Below are 19,652 nucleotides of genomic sequence, written 5' to 3' on the forward strand. Positions count from 1 at the left end.
TCAGATGCCTCCGCTATTTTGTCCCTGCTGCGTCCGTTCTTTAATGGGCCCCTACGGAAACTGCTCCCCTGACACTTTAGTTCCGGGTCTCCCAAGGCTGGTCCTCTTCCTTCGCCTGCTTCTCTCCGGGAGCAGCTGAGGCGGAAATGGGGGAGAGGACGACAGTAAGGGGAGAACCGCCATGGAGGCTGCTGAAGGTACAGTTTGCACAGTTTGAAGGTATAGTTTGTGAAGTCCCGACAAGAAGGAGGCGCTGCTCGCCAAGGGCAGGCTGACCAGGTGTCCTCCTTTTCCCGGATACGCCCTCCTTTTGAGCTTCGTTTGAATGTCCTACATTTTCGCAGTGCTTTCTCCTCAGTGTGACCAGATGCCCTCCTTTTCCAGGACATCATGTCTTGTGTTTCAACCTCCTCCTGTCGGAATTTCAAAATGTTCTCCCCTTTGAGTATGGCTAAGAGGCATGGATGTCTATTTCTAGCCTTTGTTTGGTCATGTCCCTACATTTTTCCTGAACCCCCTCCATTTTGCAGTGCCAGGTCCTCCTTGGTGGCGAGGACAACATCTGCTCACCTTAATTAAGTCGAATTTTAATTTTTTAAATGGGGGCTGCATTTGCACTGCAGAAGTAATGCGTTTGGGCACAGCTTTGACTCCCTGTGCAATCCTGGGATTTGTAGTTTGTTGTGGCACCAGAGCTCTCTGCCAGAGAAGTCTAAATACCTCACAAAACTACAGATCCTAGAATTTCGTAGCATTGAGCCATGGCAGTCAAACCAATGTAAACTGCATTATTTCCACAGTGCAGATGCCTCCAAGGTTACAAACTGTTGTTTTAAAATCCTTGTTATCCCCAAACATACCATGGTCCTTTGAGCCAATAGTAGTCAAAACAAACCAGTAAGCATACACAGTCTGCATGCCAGAGAGCCAGAGTGGAGTAGGCTAGACTAGGACTCTGGAGACCAGGGTTCAACTCTCAGGTCAAATATGGTACTGTTGTTATTTACAGAATGTTACTATATGCCCAAGCTCTGTGTCTATCTCATTTACATGGCATGTGGAAAGGGCAGGCTGTGTGTGTGGCACAGTGGGGTTGCCCATATGCCTTCCATAGTAATCCAGTAATAGATGGGTGACTGGTGTGCATCTGTGTCTCTCTGCCTGTGTGGATGGAGGATTGGTTGGATAGATATAAGGGGTGTTGGGGGCCTCTATTTCTGCATAATTTCTGTGGTGAAGAGGCAGCCTGGAACCTAACTTCTCCAGGGGTACAACTTTGCTTCATTTTGCATATATTATGTTGTACAGTGCCTCAGTGTTCCTGCACTGTTATTCTCTGTGCGCATGTTTTGTTGTTGCTGTGTGCCTTCAGATAGTTTCCATCTTATGGCGACCCTAGGGTTATCATGGCAGGTTTCCTCAGAGGGGTTTTGCCTTTGCCTTCTTCTGAGGCTGAGAGAGTGTGACTTGCCCAAATTCACCCAGTTGGATTCCATATTCCATATTCGAGCTGGAAATTGAATCCTGGTCTCCAGAGTCCTAGTCAATTGCTCACACCACACTGGCACTCTGGCATGCATACTGTGCATGATTACCGGTTTGTTTTGACTGGTGTTGGCTCAAAAAACTGTGGATTGCCTTAAGAGCTTGGCTTCTTCACAAATCAGTGGCTGCTACCCCCATGTTCCCAAGGCTGATGTAAGAGGGGATGCAGTTTAAAACGGGTGTTTCCCAAACTATCTGATATGGCTGACTCTTCCCCCCCCCCTTCAAGTTGTGCCAGGGACTGGTACTGTCTTTGCACCCTTTACTATCTCTTTCATGGACCAGTGCCCAATGGTTCATGCACTGGCACTGATCACCATGTGTGTGTATGCTTTGAAATTGCCTGTCATCTTATGGTGCCCCCATGAATTTCATAAGGTTTTCTTAGGCAAGGATTACTCCAAGGAGGTTTTGCCAGTTCCTTCCTTTGAAATACAGCATATAGTACCTAGTATTCATTGGCAGTGTCCCATCAAAATACTAACCAGGGCTGACCCTGTATAGCTTCCACAATCACATAGGATCTTTGGTGTATTTAGGTTGTGTGTGTGTGTGCCTTCAAGTCACCTGTTGACTTTAGCTCTCATTAACTGCCTTTTCTTAGGCAAGGAACACTCAAGAGGAGGTTTTGCCAGTTTCTTCCTCTGAAAGATAGCCCACAGCATCTGGTTTTTGTTGGCAATCTGCATCCAAGTACTAACAGGACTGAAGGATCTATTGCCTTTAGGGTATTTAGGTAGTCTACTTCAGCATTCTATGTAAAATAAGCCTTTGCCTATATACACTGTGTTTTCATTATTGTTAGCCCCCACTCTGTACATAGCTGTCTCTATATGTCCCTCTCCCAAAAGGTTAGTACAGTCGGCCTTCCATATTCACAGCCTTGAGACTCATGGTTTCGATTATTCATGAGGTCAAGGCCACTATTGTGGGTATTCCTCCTCCTTTCCCTACCCGATCTCCCCTTGGGCAGCCCAGGGAGAGATCAGGCAGGCTAAGCCAGGAGAAGCCTTTTCCTCGCTCCCCCCAAGATCCTTCTTCTCCCCAATCCTCTCCTTGGGCTGCTCAGGGAAAGGTGGGGAGGAGAACGCTCTGGAAGGGCCAAGGCACCTCTTGCCTTCTCCTTCCCGATCCTTTCCTTGGGTTTTCCAGAGAAAGGATTGGGAGGCAATCCCAACCCTAGGGAAAGGATCAGGAGGCAAAGGGTCTTGGAGGAGGCAAGACACCTCTTGCCTTCTCCTCCCTGATCCTCTCCTTGGCCTGTCCAGGGAAAGGATCGGGGAGGAGAAGGGGCAGGAAACCAATTAAAGGGACAGGAGGGTGGGAAAAAAGGAGTGTGCAGCGCTGCTTCTCTTCCCTTTAATTGGCTTCTAAGTGGGGATGGAGTTATTCACAATTTTCCATATTTGCAGGAGTCACATTCCCCTAACCCCCATGAATATAGAGACTGTATAGGATTTCAGTGTTATAAAAGTACCGATTGAATGTTTTGGATTTAAACCAAAAATAGCTTTATCAGGATAGGATGACATGGAGGTCTCTCATTCATAGGGTCTCCATGGATCAAAGTTGACTTGAGCGCAGTTAACAACCAAGCTTTATGAGCCATAGAATGTCAAAACAGCAAGGCTTCCATTTTGCAAGAGATTTTCCTGTTGGTTGTTAAATTGTCCATGCACATATTACAGAAAAGAAGAGAAAAACAGATCGATGGATGTGATGAAAATACTATTTCTGTGATAGCTTTAAAATGGCATGGACAAGAAAGATGCAGGTTTGGTTAGTGAGGACTGCTCTATGCATCTGATAATACTTTGCATCAAACACTACTGAGGTAAAGAATCCATGACTGTTCTTCCTTTGAGAATGTAAATGGTAGCATATATTCAGATCTATCTCTGGAGCTCATTTGAATGTATGGGGATTCTTTGTAAAATAGGATAATTTGTCAGTGCTTTCTCTCTCTCTCTCTCTCTCTCTCTCTTTAGGGGCGGTGAGGATAAAACTGTCGAAAGAATATTTGGCTACCTATCTTATGAGGAATGCTTTACTAAATGGGGCTTCCTCTTGTGAATGAGAACTGTGGACAGCATAACTTTGAAATCCTCCCCTCCCCTGTTCCTCATCTTTCTAACTAGGTCAAAAAGTCCATTTCCTTGTTTAAGGAAACCGCAGTGGATCTCAGAAGAGATGTTTTTTGCCATCTGAATTGTTTTAGTGGAAATTGTTACACCAGCCAACAAAAAGATGATGCGTTACTGGGGTGAGATCCCAATCTCCTCCAGCCAGGCCAACCGCAGCTCTTTTGACTTGCTTCAGCGAGAGTTTCGTACTGTGGAGGTCCAGGATCCTCCATTGCATCAGCCTTCAGCCAACAAGCCGAGGCCCACTACTATGCTGGACATTCCTTCGGAGCCCTGTAGCCTCACCATTCACACCATCCAGCTGATCCAGCACAATAGAAAGCTGCGTAGCCTCATTGCCATGGCTCAGACTCAGAACCAACAACAAGTGGAGGGCATTAAGATGGAAGAAAGTGAGCCTTTGCCTACCTGTCCGGGCTCCCCACCTATCCCTGATGACTTACTTCCACTTGATAGCAAAACACCCAAGATGCCATTTCAGTTGAGGCACAGTGATCCAGAAAGTGACTTTTACAGGTGTGTAGTGGTTTAGTGATTGAGGGTTTGCCTCTGGAGCCACACCAAAGTAATGTTTATTGCCAAGTTCTCTCATCCTGCACTGGTCAATTGTTCAGTTACTTTTACATTATTGAATAGAATTGCAGACTTGGAATTCCTCAAAGGCCATTTTGTGTAATCTCTTACCAACAAAGGAAATCCACAGTCAAGGCATCTCTGCTGGAATAGTATCAGAGTTGGGAGTATATTGGAGTGTTTCCAAGGCCCTGTTTGCACTGAAAAATAACCTGGTGTGGGAACCAGGTTATTTCCCTGAAATGCCATGATTGATTCTATCCGTGGCATTGATTTACCACGATCGTGGCATTTTACCCCTGGATTCTGTTCACATTTGGCAATGGGGTAAAATGCCACAATCCTGGCAGAAGGGGGGGGAGGAGGAAGGTGAGGAAGAGTGGAGGTGACTTGAGGGAGAGGGAGAGGAGGAATGACAAGAACGGAGGGGGCAATCGGATGTGGCTAGAGGCAAGGAGGAGGACTGAGGGGCAATTGGAGGCAAGATCGGGGGTGACAGAGGAGGAGGAGGAAGCACAAGAGCGGAGGGGGCAATCGGAGGTGACTGGAGGGAGGCAAGAATGGGGGGGGTGGCTGAGGGAGAGGAGGAGGAAAGAAGAAATTGGATGGGAACGATTTTCAAGTTCCCATTAGCTAAAAATTCTTTTGAAAAGAACCGCAAGAAAATCCATGGCAAAAAACACCAGGTTAAGGAGGATTTACACCATGCCCCCCCCAATTCAGATTAGAAAACCCCGGTGCAAGTATGAACGACCCCCCCGATTCGGGTCATGAAATTCCGGCGCAAGTATGAACGACCCTCATTTAAATTGGATTGGAGCCCAGGTTAAAATGCAGTGTGAATGGGCCTCAAGTCTTGTTTTCTTAAAAAGGAGGGAAAAGACAAGGCTACTGTATATTGCACTACTCATAACTAGTTTTCCATATTTGGTGCATCAGGTATTAAGGCTTGGGTGGGATTGCTGACAGGCTTGCATTTGAAACCCAAGCCCAAATTTCTTTGTTTATGTAGTGCTCTAGGACTTCAGACACAGAGGGAATTAGTCCTGTATTCCATCCTCCACTCAGGCTGCATCTGCACTACAGAAAATCCACTTTGACACCACTTTAACTGCTGTAACTCAGTGCTATGGAATCCTCGGATTTGTAGTTTTGTGAGATATTTAGCCTTCTCTGTCAGAGAAGTCTAGTGCCACAACAAACTACAAATCAGAATTCCATAGGATGGACACACACCAGTTAAAGTTGTGTCAAATTCCATTATTTCTGCAGTGCAAATGCAGCCTTAGACTGTTTGGTCACAGCCTGGCACTTAGCAGCTGCCAGGTAACTCTTCCATAACTGTGTGTTATTCAACTTTGGCTCAAAGCCAGATTTCATGGTCTGTTATCAGGTGTCAGGGCAGAGAGGCATTGCTCCTAATTGCAATGTGTGTTCCAGTCATTGTTAACAACTTGTTGCTGGGGATTGTCAGACTGACACTAGTGCTAATAGGTGAGGCCCAGCTAGCAATTGCTCCTGTTTCCATAAGCAGACCAAGAAAGGAAAAAGTCAGGAGTGGAAAGCATGTTTACGATGAGAGACTTTAGAATAGCTGAACAGCTGAAAAGCTTCCCTACATCTGAATCTTTCAATATGTGTCATTACTTTGATCTATAACTAATCTAGTCTTTTAAAGAGTTCATTACCATTGCTCTTTATTTTGTTTGGAAGCAAATTTCTGTCAGACAGCGAAATTCCATTGCATTGCATTTTTTTGAAAATACAGCTCAGCAGTGTAATGTTTCATAAAATTGAAGCAATTGTGAGAAAGCAGTCTTTGCTTTCCTAAACTTGCTCTCTTCATGGAAAGGGCTGTTATTTCATCCCATTATTTTACTTGAATGAACTTCAGCCGTTTCTGTACAACTAAGCTGCTTTTGCACATAACAAATGGACCTGCATTCCATTGCCTTAACATGCTTGTTAAACAGGAAATAGGCTACATGATTTATTTACTTAAAATAGGAAACCCCTTGCCTTGCTTTCAATAGGACTTTTTATGGCTATTTTCGTGTGGCCATTTTCAGGGATCAAAACGGAAAATGACACAACTCATGATGCCTGAAACCTGTTAATCCATATTGATTTATTTATCTGGGCTGTCAGATTTGCCATTGTGCTCTGTTCAGAGAGATAGTTTGTCCAGGGTTAGGCAGCTGTAGTGGTCTCCAGGCCAATTTATTTGCCTCTGGGATCCTTCTGGGTGGCACTGCTAAAAAAAGAAAATAGCCAGACATCCACTTCTGGGCTTTTTTTGAAAAAAACTTTCAAGCTCACTGTCCAGGGATTCTAGAGGACTGGAAAAACAGCCTTGGAAGGACCACATTTTACCCACCCCTGCTCTATACACTACAGGGGCAGGAGGAAATAGAGATGCTAGCATTCCACTCTTCAGTAATGTACCATGCCACCTACCACCAGATTAACAATAGAACACATTTTATGTTCAGTCACCTTGGGAAAGGCTGGTGTAGACAATACTGAGATTGATGGATCTGAGTTGGTATCTGAATTTGTATAAAGCAGCTTCTTAACTATCTTAACTTTTTATTTTTACATTGTTGTAGATTTCTGTAAGCTCTAGTTTTTACTAATCAAAGGCCCCATACAGACAGGCCAAAATAAAGCTGCTTCGGGTCACTTTGGAGGTATGCTGTTTCAATGATGCATGCCTCTTAAAAGTCTGGAAGCTGCGCCAAAGCCGCACTCTAGTCCTTAGGACTGGATCATGGCTTTGGCACGGCTTCCAGACTCTTAGTACGCATGCATCATTGAAACAGCATACCTCCAAAGTGACCCGAAGCAGCTTTATTTTGGCCTGTCTATGGGGCCAACATTTAGAAATTTGAAGTGGGAACGGCAGCTGTCAGATGATTATACATTGTTAGTCTATAGTCAAACACTGCATGATGATAATACAGTGGGCCCTTGGCATCTGCGGGGCATCCAGAACGGATCCTCGGCATATACAAAAATCAGTGGATGCTCGTCCCATTGTACTCAATGGTGGGGCGGTTGCACCGCCATTGAGGACAATGACACTTTGCTCCCTGCCCACCTGCAGCAGACGGTGACGTGATGGGTACCTCTTCCTCCTCTTCTCTGCCTCCTCCTCCTCTTCTCCCTTCCATTGCCACTGCCGCAGCTCTTCCTCCTTTTTCCACCTCCTTTTTCTCCCTCCCTCCTTCCCATTGCTGCTTCTGACACTCTTCTTCCTCCGTGTTCTTCCTCCCTCCTCCTCCTCCTCTTACCCCCTTCTGTCACCGCCGTTCTCCTCGTCTTTCCTCTTCCTTCTTTCTCCTCTTTGTCTTCCCCCTCCCATTGCCACTGCAGATATTCCTGCTTTTCCTTCCCCTTGTCCTCCCTCCTCCTCCTCCTCTTAACCCCCTCCGTTGCTGTTGCTCTTCCTCCTCTTCCTCTTCTCCCCTCAGCCACCGCCCCTCCCAGGCTTGCCATGCGCGGATGCTCACATCTGTGCATGGCAAACCCGCAGATATGGAGGGTGGTCTGTATTTAATGTCAGTAGCACTGCAGCTTTTCTTTCTTTCTTTCTTGCTAGCCATCTGTATTATCTGTAGGTACTTTAACATAGAAATATAGTTTAAATCCTTCTGAACATTTTTTAAAATTTCATTTTGTTGCTTCAGTTTTAATAACATCTGAGGAACTGTTTTTTATATTCTGGTAAGTCTTGTTATTCTCATGAATTCTTGCTTTAAGATAGCTTAAACAATTTGTGTGACTAGTCAAATACCTAAATCTATTGTTACATGGTACTGTACTCTGAATATTTGGAAAGCTGCCCAAGTCATTTCAGATAGTGAGCTTGCAGAGTATAGATTTTAAAATTAGAATAATGTCCACAGCTAGCGTCAGCCAGTCTGATCCTGAAGTTTATTCTGCCACTACGTAAAACATTTATGATTGCAACTTCTCATAATCTAAACACTGATTAATGATAGGTAGCTACCCAAATGTTTTGTATGCTTATTTTAAAATATGTAAAATGCTTTTGGATTATGTGAGACAAAGTTAGTTTTTAGTTTTAGGCTCTTTATCCATTCATATCTGGGCTCCCTGTAGAAACAGGGTGTTTTCTACTTGGTTGTAAAAATATTAATATTACTGTTTTGCTGTGAGGTAAAGTTGCAGGATTTAAGTACAGTACAGTATCTCAAAGCAAATACCTGTACTTCACTTTGAACACTGAAAAATGTGCAACAGCAGCTTTTTTTGGTACATATTTCTATTTTTTTTAAAGCTAACTTTGAAGTCAAGACCAAACCTTTTACTTTAAGAAAGTTGTTATAAAAAGTTTGTCTTCTATTTCAAGTAGTATAAGACATTAGATGTGCTTGAAATGTTTATCTCCATTCAGTGGCATTAGTGTACCAGATGTCATCCAGTGCGGATGGTGGGACTTCTGGGACAGGACTTCCTGTGGGGTTTACGAGGACAGGGGCACTCAGGACAGAGCATGCGTGCAAAGACCAGTGTGCGTGCTGACCAGAGCGGTGTGTGTGGGAAGGTGGAGCAGCACGTGCACGGACCAGACCAGCGCACACAGGGGCATGAGGCGGCATGTGTGTATGCATGGATGATGCAGGGGGCTGATCGAGTGTCACCCCCCTCTTCTGAGATGTCACCCAGTGCAGCCTGCACCCCCCGGTGACACTACTGTCCCCATTCACACTAGTAGTGGGTGCATCTTCCTCCATTTTCAGCAAGGCATTTCTGTCCTGTGTCTGCTTTCAGAGGCAAAGGAGAGCCAGTAACTGAGTTAAGTTGGACCTCCTGCCGCCAGCTTCTCTACCAGTCCGTAGCCACGATTTTGGCTCACGCAGGCTTTGAATGTGCAAATGAGAGCGTCTTAGAGACTCTGACAGACATTGCTCATGAGTACTGCTTGAAGTTTACGAAGCTGCTGCGTTTTGCTGTGGACCGAGAAGCTCGGCTAGGGCAGACGCCTTTCCCAGATGTCATGGAACAGGTCTTCCATGAAGTGGGCATTGGAAGTGTGCTCTCTCTGCAGAAGTTCTGGCAACACCGGATTAAAGATTATCATAGTTATATGCTACAGGTAAGCCAAGGAGCAAGTGGTGTGCTCAAAGCAAGGTAAGCAAAGTAATACCTTTGATTTGTTGCTGTCATTTCCGACTTATGATGATCCTAAGGCGAACCTATCATGATGGGGTTTTCTTGGCAAGATTTGTTCAAGGGAAGGTTTGCCATTGCATTCCCCTGAGTGTGAGAGCATGTGACTTGCTCAAGGTCACCCAGTGGGTTTTATGGCTGAATGGGGAATCAGACCCTTCAGAGTCACAGTTCATTGCTCAGGTGTGCTTGCGGATGTGTGCTTTGGGCATTAGCAAGAATTTCACTTCATTGGGAAAACATGCCATGGAGGCTGGGGCTTCTCATTGCTTTACGTCAAATGGAGATATTACACAGCTTGTAGCATACAGAATTTCCTGGTGTTAAGGGTTCTTTCCTGGACTGCTAATGAAAGGTAATGAGTGAAACCAGTGGGAATTTCTTCCACTCTTGCATATCGGAGTGAAAATAAGTTACTTCCAGGACTACCTGAGGTATGTAGTAGCCATTGCAATATTATGCCTTTCCACAGTGTTCTTGTCCTATTGGCAGACATGAGAAGAGTACGTTTTGTGATTTCACACCATGCCAGTACTGGTGACTTCTCCTATGTGATCTTTAAATTCTTTTATTACAAGTTATATGGGAAAGAGCCTTTCTTTGGAGGCTTCCACACTGCATTAGCTAGATCTGATTCTGAAACATTTGATGTAGATCTCAGATGTGTTTCCTGCAACAGGAATTCTAAGGTTTTGTATGAGAACATCATGTCAGCTTTCAAGGAAAACTCAATTTTCAGAACACAGAATATTTATTTTCTTTGACTAAGCACTGACAACTTGCTCTTTCATTTCCATTCATTTATTTTGTTCATACATTTAGATATTAATCTAGTCGCACAGTTCCTGTTCATTTCAATGGAACTGGTACAGTGGTTTGCTGTAGTCTATACAGCTGAAAGAGCTGAATTTAATAAGTAGGTGAATTAATTTTGATTTTTTAAATCTTTACTGATAATAAAAAGATTTAAATCATAATTACTTCAAATGCTTAAATTAACCCAGCTCTTTTCAGTTCAGAGAAGGTGTCATCTTTCCACCAGCATAGCCCAATCTCTCTTTGTGCTGACTTGTTTAGATCTTGCAGAGTGGAGAGGTCTTTGCATGAGGTCTTTGCCAAATGAACACCACCAGGCCACAGCTCCTAGGGGATAAACATTCTACCAATTTCAAAATATGTGAACATGTTGGTAGAAAGATTATGCCTTCTCTCCACAGTACAATTTAGATACCACAGCTCCACCATGTCTATTTTTCTTTTCTAAATGGGTCACTGGCAGATCAGCAAGCAGCTCTCTGAAGAGTATGAAAAGCTTGTCAACCCTGAGAAGGCAGCAGAAGATATGAAACCTGTGAAAATCAAGGAGGAACCAGTCAGTGACATCACATTTCCCATGAGTGAAGAACTGGAGGGGGATTTAGCCTCTGGAGACCAGTCTTTGCCTGTGGGAGTGCTTGGAGCCCAGAGTGAGCGTTTTTCAGCCAACCTGGAAGCAGAGACATCACCACAGACATCAGGTACACACTACTATTGCAAAGGAGCTAGACTTATCCAAGCAGAAGTGAAAGTCGCAGTGTTGGTTCTTATGGCTCAATTGTTCTAAGCTAAAATAGTGATTGTGGAAAGTGTGTTAGTTTAGATGTTTTGCCATTTTTCACATTTTCAATTGCATGATAGCCCTTTGACAACTTGTTTATTTAAATAGGATGATGATAGTGTTATAAGATGATGGTAGTGTTATGGAATATGGTGGCTTAGTGGTTAAAACGCCAGCTGATTGGAAGATTGGAAAGTTGGCAGTTCGAGGCCCAAGTGCTGCATGATGGGGTGAGCTCCTGTCACTAGTTCCAGCTTCTGCTAACATACCAGTTTGGAAGCATGGAAATACAAGTAGATAAATAGGTACCACATTGGTGGGAAAGTAATAGCATTCACTGCCTTCATGTTGGCCACATGACCACCGAATTCGTCTTCAGACAACGCTGGCTCTTCAGCTTAGTAACAGAGATGAGCACTGCCCCTTACAGTCAGTTATGACTAGATATTCATGTCAAGGGACTAACTTGACCTTTAGTTTCAGTGTTACAGGAAGGGTGAGAAAACATCCTAACTTTGGTAATGTCTCAGAGACCACATTCTAGCAGTGGGCAGGACTAAAGCCAAGGAATGGAGCCAAAGTGAAGTGGGTGAGATTAGATGTAATTCTTATTAATATTCATTGTTTACCATCAAACATACAAAGCATAGTTCAATTACAGTTGGCCCTTAGCCATCCGTGGATTCAAGCATCTGGGGATGGCATGTTCATGTGGCCATGCCACTATTAGGGACAGTCTACATTGTCCCCAGTGGCAGGGTGGAAGTTTTATTGTCCCTAAGGGCAGTGTAGCTGCATGCATGCGCTACCACTGGGGACAACGGGGCTGTCCCTAATGGCGGCATGGCCATGTGCATGCGCCACCATTGAAGTCCTGTTGTCCTTGATAGTGGCATGGCTGCATGCATGCACTGCCACTGGGGTCAACAGAACTTGAGCATCCATGGATTTTGGTATGGGGGGGGCAGAACAGATCCGCCATGGATACTGAGGGCCAAATATATATGCATGTCTGCTCAGGAGTATGCCTTAATGCAGCAGCCTTGATCCCTGCAAAGCCCATCTGTTTTGGGCTAAAGGCTTACAGAAACTTTGGTCCACCTGCATCCCTTGAAGTAGGCTGCAGTCCACAATAGCTTAGGCCAAAGAAAACTTGTTGCCAATTAAGATACCAAAAAACTTTTCACTGTTTCTTTATTTTTATTTACATCCATAAAACTAATGTGTTTGGTTGTCTGAAGCAGAGAACTGAAGGATGAAACCACTATGGAATACATCCCACTCTTTGAAGTTCTCCCTCCCAACTGAGACCTAATAATAAGCATGCATAGAAGATTGTTGATGTAAGACTATCCATTACTTCATCCAATACTTTAGCCATTAGGACTTTTAAACATACCACTTTCATGATCTCTCATTTCTATAGGAAAAGTTCTTGAAAGTTGCCCCCACCCCAGCCTTAATTTGTTCTTTTGTTTCTGTTTTGCTTGGTTTCTAGTCTGCTGAACTTCATGGTTCCCTGCAGTAATAAGTGTTCCACTTAGAAGCCCTTTAAACACACACACACAAAACCCAAGGTCTCTTCTATTAACCTTAGCTGACTCTGACTTTAAAGGAGTTGAGATTGCAGACTCTTTAACTTTTTAAAGAATATCCTTTTGAAAATACAAATCTTTTGATGTTCTGCTGTGGCTTATTGCTTTTCTGCAATGCCTCAGAAATTTGAAATCCTCTTGTTCTGTCAGAGGATGCAGCAAGCGATTCCTGTACCATTTGGGGATTTGAGTACTTCATGTGAAAATCTTAATATGACTTTTTCTCACTGCTTAAGAATGGGAGATTAGCATATTGGCACTATACCAAGTGCCCTATGATTTTCTAATAGTGGAGAAATTGTTATTAATCAAGAAGATGACATTCTACTCTTTATAATCTTTATTTTCACCACAGGGGCCTTTGTGGTTTGGCAACTAGGTTGCTGAAGAGTGTACCACCACCACCCCACACCCATTTGTACAGTGTGTTAAAGCTAGACATAAAGTGGAGAAGTGTTTTAGGAAAATAAAACAGCTTCCAGGCAATTGCTCTTGTGTTGTTTTGTTATGTTCTTTCCATCTTCCCTATTTGCAACCAACCTTCCACTCAGTGCATTGCTTCATGGTATCTTTGCTTCACTCATCCTTTCTTTGGGATCCATCAAAACTTTGTCAAGGTTCCAGATGAAGTTAAACTGTATCAGAGATGGCTCAAAATGTTAACATTTTTTTTGTCTGCTATTATTTATTTCTTAACATGTTATGTTTCGAAACTACCCAGTTCACCAGTTTCATTGCTTTTTTTTGTCTTATGGTTGTTTCTCATATCTTGCTCTGCATTACAAGCCTCACTCTTTTTTTTATCTCCAACTCTAGGTGGTGAGGTGAATACTTCCCCACTTTGGAACTTGGCTCCAGTGAAAATGGAGCCACAAGAGAGCGAGGAAGGCAACGTCCATGGCCATCATGGAGTCCTGAGCAGTGATGTGTTTGAGGAGCCCATGTCAGGCATGAGTGAAGCAGGCATGCCACAGAGCCCAAATGGCTCTGAAAGCAGTTACGGTTCTCATTCCCCTGACAGCCTGATGGGATCTTCACCAGTCTTCAACCAACGCAGCAAGAAGAAGATGAAGAAGATGTGAACTTTGATCTGTGGATGATGATGGGAGAACTGATTTCACAAAGAACCTGGTAGCACATAGGATTCTGATCAACAGAACAAGCAGTTTTGGATTTCCATGCAGTCTTTTGTCTTTCCTATCTCTTTCTCTGTGCTCATTACTTATTAAAAGACCAGATAGTTTTTAATAGAATAGCATCCGTGCACACACACATCATAGGATGGTTTTGCAAAAAGACTAGTTTGGGTGGCTGTTTATGGTGAAAGGCAATAGCTTTCCTATCACCTTTCCTAACACAAACTGGTGGTGAAAGAGTGCATAAGCATAAAAAAAAAAATTGAACTGGAGTGTAAGGAATTTTGTATTTCTAATGCCATACATTTATATTTTGAAAGAATATACTTTCAGCACAATATTTTTGTTTGCCTGTATCAGAGGTGGGGAAACCATTGCCTTATAGCAGTTGCTATAATTGCTGGTTATTTGTACAAGTTAACTTTATTTTATAAATGTTGCATATTTAATTTTTCTTCAGCTAATCATGTGGAAAGACAATGGTGCAGTTGCAGCGAATTGCAAAATTGACCCTGCCTGCATATGTGTCTGTTTCAACTGAATGCCCTCTTTGCTTTTTGTACCAATTTAATCTGTGCTTACAGATTTTAAAGGTATTGACTGTTCATTGTTGAGAGCTAGCCTTAAAAGATAAAACTCTTGGTGGACTTCAGAAATTGTTTATTTTTATTTCCTTTAATTTTTCCCCATTTTCTCTGCTCTTTCAAGAAATAGCTTACTGTTGTTAGTTTATTACATTAATACTGTTTTTAAAAGTATTTTCTGAAAGGGAGGCATACTACATATTTAACATTCATCAAAGTCAATAATATTGTCAGTTGAAAATTTGAGTTCCTTTGTTGGTAACAGTGTGCAGTTTAAAAGTATGGGCATACATTTTTTTTTTTGGGAAACTTTTAAACATCCAGTGTGCTTGTAATATATAATATGATCTGAGGTGTGTGCGCATAAGTCCCTTCAAATCACCTGTTGATTTATGGCAACCCCATAAATTTTATAGGATTTTCTTAGGCAAAGAATACTCAGTTGTGGTTTTGCCAGTTCCTCCCTCTTGAGGTATTCCCTACAGCACCTGGTATTTGTTGGTGATCTCCCATACTTAGCTTCCAGAATCAAATGCCTTTAGGATATTTAGGTTCTAAAAAAAGGTTTATGGCAGTAGCACAGGCCCCTGGGAATTTCCTATTGCCCATCATGTCCCTACCTAGGTTTTAAAATCAGAGCTTGGTCTTATTTTGGAAATGGGGCAAGAGATCCTATGACTTGTAATTTCATAAAAATATTTATAACTATATGTTATATCTATAATGTATAGATATAAAAAAGACAACGTGGACATTCAGCATACATATTCCTCTTGTGCCAAACTTAATGTTAGATCAGTACTTTAAAATATTAATTTTCAAAGTTGAAATATTAAATCCACTTTAAATCAAACTCCAAAATTAAATATTTCTGCAAACTAAAATTCAAGTATCATACTTTCAAAAATATGTCCAAATGAAAATTCAGTTTTTAAATTTAAGTTCAAACATACACTTAAATCCAAATCCAAACACTATTCCTGCTGGTGTAATTGAAGGTATTACTTCTACCATCCATGACCAAACTTTCCTCCATTTTTGTTATTCTTTTCCCATTGACAGAATGGGACAAAGATTATCTGATGTTTTTACATTATTCAAACTAAGTGGCTTAAGTTCTTTTCACTTTAAATACAGGGTTTGTAGTAGATAAATTGTCTTAATAGCAGTCCATGAAGTCCACCAAAAAGTACTAACTCTTTATGTTAATATATTTCACCAGACCATTTATGTTCCTATTAAGTCTGTTTAGCTGTATTCCTGAAACAATTGAGTCCCAATGTTGCTGTTTCTAATTTGGCTGGTTCATTGCTAAGACATTACAGTTTGCTTTGCCTTTTTTGAAAGATTGCCTTTTACAAAATGTTGTACAATTTTTAAAAAAATATTCTCTGGTTTGTTCTGTCTCTTTTTGACAAGACTAATGACAAGGCTGGCTGGTGGATTTGTGGAGTGGTAGTTCACAAAGCCGACTTGCTCAAATTGTGTTTAAAATGTGGTTAATTAAAAACAGAACTTAAAAATCATTATCATGCTACCTAGTCAAGTATTTTTTTGTAAATGGCAAAGTATCATTTCATGAAAGCAATAAATGTGCCTCTGGGACATGGTTGACACAGTTAAAATCTTCACTGATTTTTGAAGTCTGTAAATAATTGCTGGTGTATTTGGAATGTTAATGGTAAGCGTATCATATGCCTAAGAGATAGGGGACACATAGAAACTTTATGGTGATGTTACTTTGGACATACAAGATGTTATGGAATTTTTCTACATCCATGAAAATTAATCCCCCGTTCCCCCCCCCCCCCAATAAAATATTCTAACAGAAATATATGATTGGTATGGGAAAGTTATCCAATTACATCTCTAACCATCTACTGTACAAGTAATGCTTTTCCCTGCATCTATTGACTATGTTCAGATGTAATTATAAATTGTGAGAACAATCCTTGACCCATTTTCAGTATATTCCTCCTTTTTCTCTCTTTCTGTAGCTGTGAAGAGATCAAACATTTCTATATCTGTTTTAGGTTAAGTAGTGTTTAGCTCAAAGTTGGGCAATTTTGGGTTGAGGGCTGCAGTAGCTGCCTCACAATCCTCTGTGGGTAGCGTGCTTTTGTGACCATTGATGTTGAAATTCAGCTGCAGCAACTGTAGTGCAGAAGGCTCCCTCTCTTTTGCATCAGAGAGCCCCTTGAGATTGTGGAGAAGAGTGTCTCACAAGTTTATCTTACTGAAAAAGAAAGGAGAAGAGTGCTTTATGAACTTGTGTTGATTACTGAAATGCCTGCAAGTTTGACAGTGCAACTATATTTTTGTTCTCATGTTGTGTGCCTTCAAGTTGTTTCTGATTTCTGGTGAACCTAAGGTGAACCTGTCACAGGATTTGCTTGGCAAGATTTATTCAGAGAAGCGTTACCATTGCCTTTCTCTAAAGGCTGAGAGCGTGTGAGTTGAAGTCACTCAGTGGGTTTCTGTGGCTGAATGGCCATTCAAATTGTGGTCTCCAAGAGTCCTACTCCAGCATTCAAACCATTACAGCATACTGACTCTGTTTGTTCTCATAGTTCAAAACACACTGCAGAAATAATCCAGTTTGAGACCACTTTAAATGCCTTGGCTCAGTGCTAGGGAATCCTGGGAATTGTAGTTTATTGTGGCACCAGAGCTCTCTGACAGAGAAGACTGAATGTCTCACAAAACTAGTTCTCAGAATTGGATGCCCTGACTCCGCCCTCAGGCCAGCCTTAATGGCTGGTCTGAAGAGCCCCTATGAATCAGGAGGGGAGTAATGAAAGAACTAGAAAAGCTCCTAAGGAGTAAAGATACACAGCTAAGCACAAAAGTTAGAATCATACAAGCAATAGTGAGGGTTGGACAGTTAGGAAAATGGACAAAAAGAGAATAAATTCATTGAAGATGTGCTGGAGAAGAGGGTGAGGATACTTTGGCCAGCAAAAAGAATGAATACATTTGTCCTAGAACAGATCAAGCCTGAAATTTCCCTGGAGGCAAAGGTGACCAAACTGAGGCTGTCATACTTTGGCTACATCGTGAGAAGGCACAAATCATTACAATTGACAATAATGTTAAGAAAGGTGGATGGGAGTAGAAAGAAAGGAAGATCACATGCTAGATGGATTGACTGTCACAGGAATGAATCTGCAAGAACCTAGAAGAATAGTGGAGGATTTGGAGTCTTGGAGATGTCTCATCCACAGGGTCACCATGAGATTGACTCAAGGGTGGTGAACAATACCACTATCTACAACGACCTATAGTACCTTATAGTACCTAAAGAGAAATGTGCAACAGATTTTTTTTCAGGAAAATTTCATGCAATAATTAACAAATAATATTTGAGTCTTGGGTTATGAGTGCATTTATAAAACTTAGAGCAATTAATGATGGTTTGTTGAGTAATCATGAATCAGTAACCAAGTGTAATACTTCCTTGTGTCTTCTGGAAGACCCTTTGTTTTTTACCTTATATCATACTCCTGTGTACGTTTACTTGGAACTTGCTATGTTCTATGGTTCTTAGACTCAGTGAAAAGGGGATAGGCTTGCAAATGTATCTTTCTTTGGCTGCATCATATTGACTTGTTTTAAATCTGTTCATGAATTGTCATAAACTGTTTCCAAAAATAATAAATAAACCTCCAAATCAAATGAAAACAGTAAGAACAGCCTTCTATTAAAGCTTACAAAATCAAATCTGATAGCAATAAACTACAAAAATGAAAAGCAAGTAGCATTTAAAAACACCCACACCCATACGACTTAGGAAAGGAACAGTCTTCAGCTGTCCCTGAAAAACCAGCAGGAGAGTGGCCTAAAAGAAATATCTGCTTTATTTAAAGAGTTCCAGACATTGGAGCTGCTATAAATAAGGACCTGCTCCTTATAGAGCTTAACCTAGCCTTTGCATGACATGAGAGGGACTGCTTCAAAAGATCTTAAATACTGGGGGATGTGGGGAGCCATTCTCCAAAATTACTTGGGAACTAAACCATTCAGATTTTAAATTTTCATTGGGCCTGGAAACAAATCAGTAGCAAGTGCAGCCATATGAAAGAAGGGAAATATGGAAAAAGGAGTACCAATTCTCAAAATGGGCAAGTGCATTCTCCAGTAGTGGAAACTTTAGAACCATTTGTTATTGATTCTATCATCCTTAACTCCCATCAAATTTTCCTGCTTTCCTAAAATTACCATGCCCTAAGTATGAACAGCCTGGCCTAACTAAATCTCATATGTAAAGTTTCATGTGACTATTATAATACTGTTCCAAGCACCACTACTAAGATAGGTTCTAGGTGCTATAACTATTGAACATTTGAACGTTTCTAAGGCTGAAATAGACTGAAACGTAAAGCACAGAGTACCTCTTACTGTTTTGGGCTTGTCCCTGTCTACCTTGCAAGCTTAGATTAGTTTTATACTGCTTTAAATATAACTGTTTTCTCAAAAGTTGGGAATGCTAGTTCTATAAGATGTTGATAATTTTTTTTATATACAAAGCGATGGTTGTTTAGTCTGCTTTGGCATAAAAAGATGTAAAGGAATTCAGCAGTGCCATTGAGACAACATGAGAAGAAAATTCTAACGTAAGATGCTTTTGATGGGCTGTATTCATGAAATTATATACTAGGCCTTTCTTCTTCCCAGTTAGTTTCAAAGGTTCTATGTGTGTATAAATATATATGTGCCTTCAAGTCACCTGTTGACTTATGGCAACCTCATAAATTTCATAAGATTTTCTTAGGCAAGGAATACTCAGAGGTGGTTTTGCTAATTCCTTCCTTTGAAATATCGCCTACAGCACCTGGTATTTGTTGGTAGCCTCCCATCCAAATACAAACTGGGGCTGACCTTGCATAGCTTTCAAGATCAGATGGGATCCAGTGCCTCTGGATATGTTTGCCTTCTCTCAAAGGTGCTACTGGGTTTATTTATTTTTAGTTATCTTTAAACTGCCCAGAGAATTACAGTTTCCATAATTTCCAAGCACATGGTACAATGCCTAAAGACATTTCAGTCAGCATCTTTTAGATAATACTCCTGTCTTGAATTCTTTCATTTGTGTATCTGTGTTTCTCTGCTATACCTACTGTATCTGTTCTTCGCAACTTGCCAGACTAAATAGTTCAGGTTTACACTTCAGCCTCTATTGATTCTACAGTGTAGCAGAAATGTAGGTGGGAGATGCAATATCGATTTCCCCTTTTTGGAGGACCGTTTATGTAGAGAGACTGGAAATGCATCAGCCTAGCTAC

At 41.7% G+C, this 19,652-nt stretch overlaps 1 protein-coding gene across 2 annotated transcripts; it reads left to right on the forward strand.

The window, feature by feature from the left end:
* The first annotated feature begins 96 nt into the window (after positions 1-96).
* Positions 97-15,989, forward strand: SUPT7L (SPT7 like, STAGA complex subunit gamma). Of its 2 annotated transcripts, none has more exons than XM_042456482.1 (5): positions 97-197; positions 3,534-4,205; positions 9,060-9,384; positions 10,738-10,975; positions 13,467-15,989. In XM_042456482.1, the coding sequence occupies exons 2-5, from the start codon at positions 3,793-3,795 to the stop codon at positions 13,730-13,732; spliced, it is 1,242 nt and encodes a 413-aa protein (XP_042312416.1). In that variant the 5' UTR covers positions 97-197; positions 3,534-3,792; the 3' UTR covers positions 13,733-15,989. The 2 variants fall into 2 exon arrangements, with proteins under 2 accessions (XP_042312416.1, XP_042312408.1); XM_042456474.1 differs by having other exon boundaries at positions 132-219.
* Positions 15,990-19,652: the final 3,663 nt, after the last annotated feature.

The sequence above is a fragment of the Sceloporus undulatus genome, chromosome 1 (genome assembly GCF_019175285.1).
Source record: "Sceloporus undulatus isolate JIND9_A2432 ecotype Alabama chromosome 1, SceUnd_v1.1, whole genome shotgun sequence".
Classification (NCBI taxonomy): domain Eukaryota; kingdom Metazoa; phylum Chordata; class Lepidosauria; order Squamata; family Phrynosomatidae; genus Sceloporus; species Sceloporus undulatus.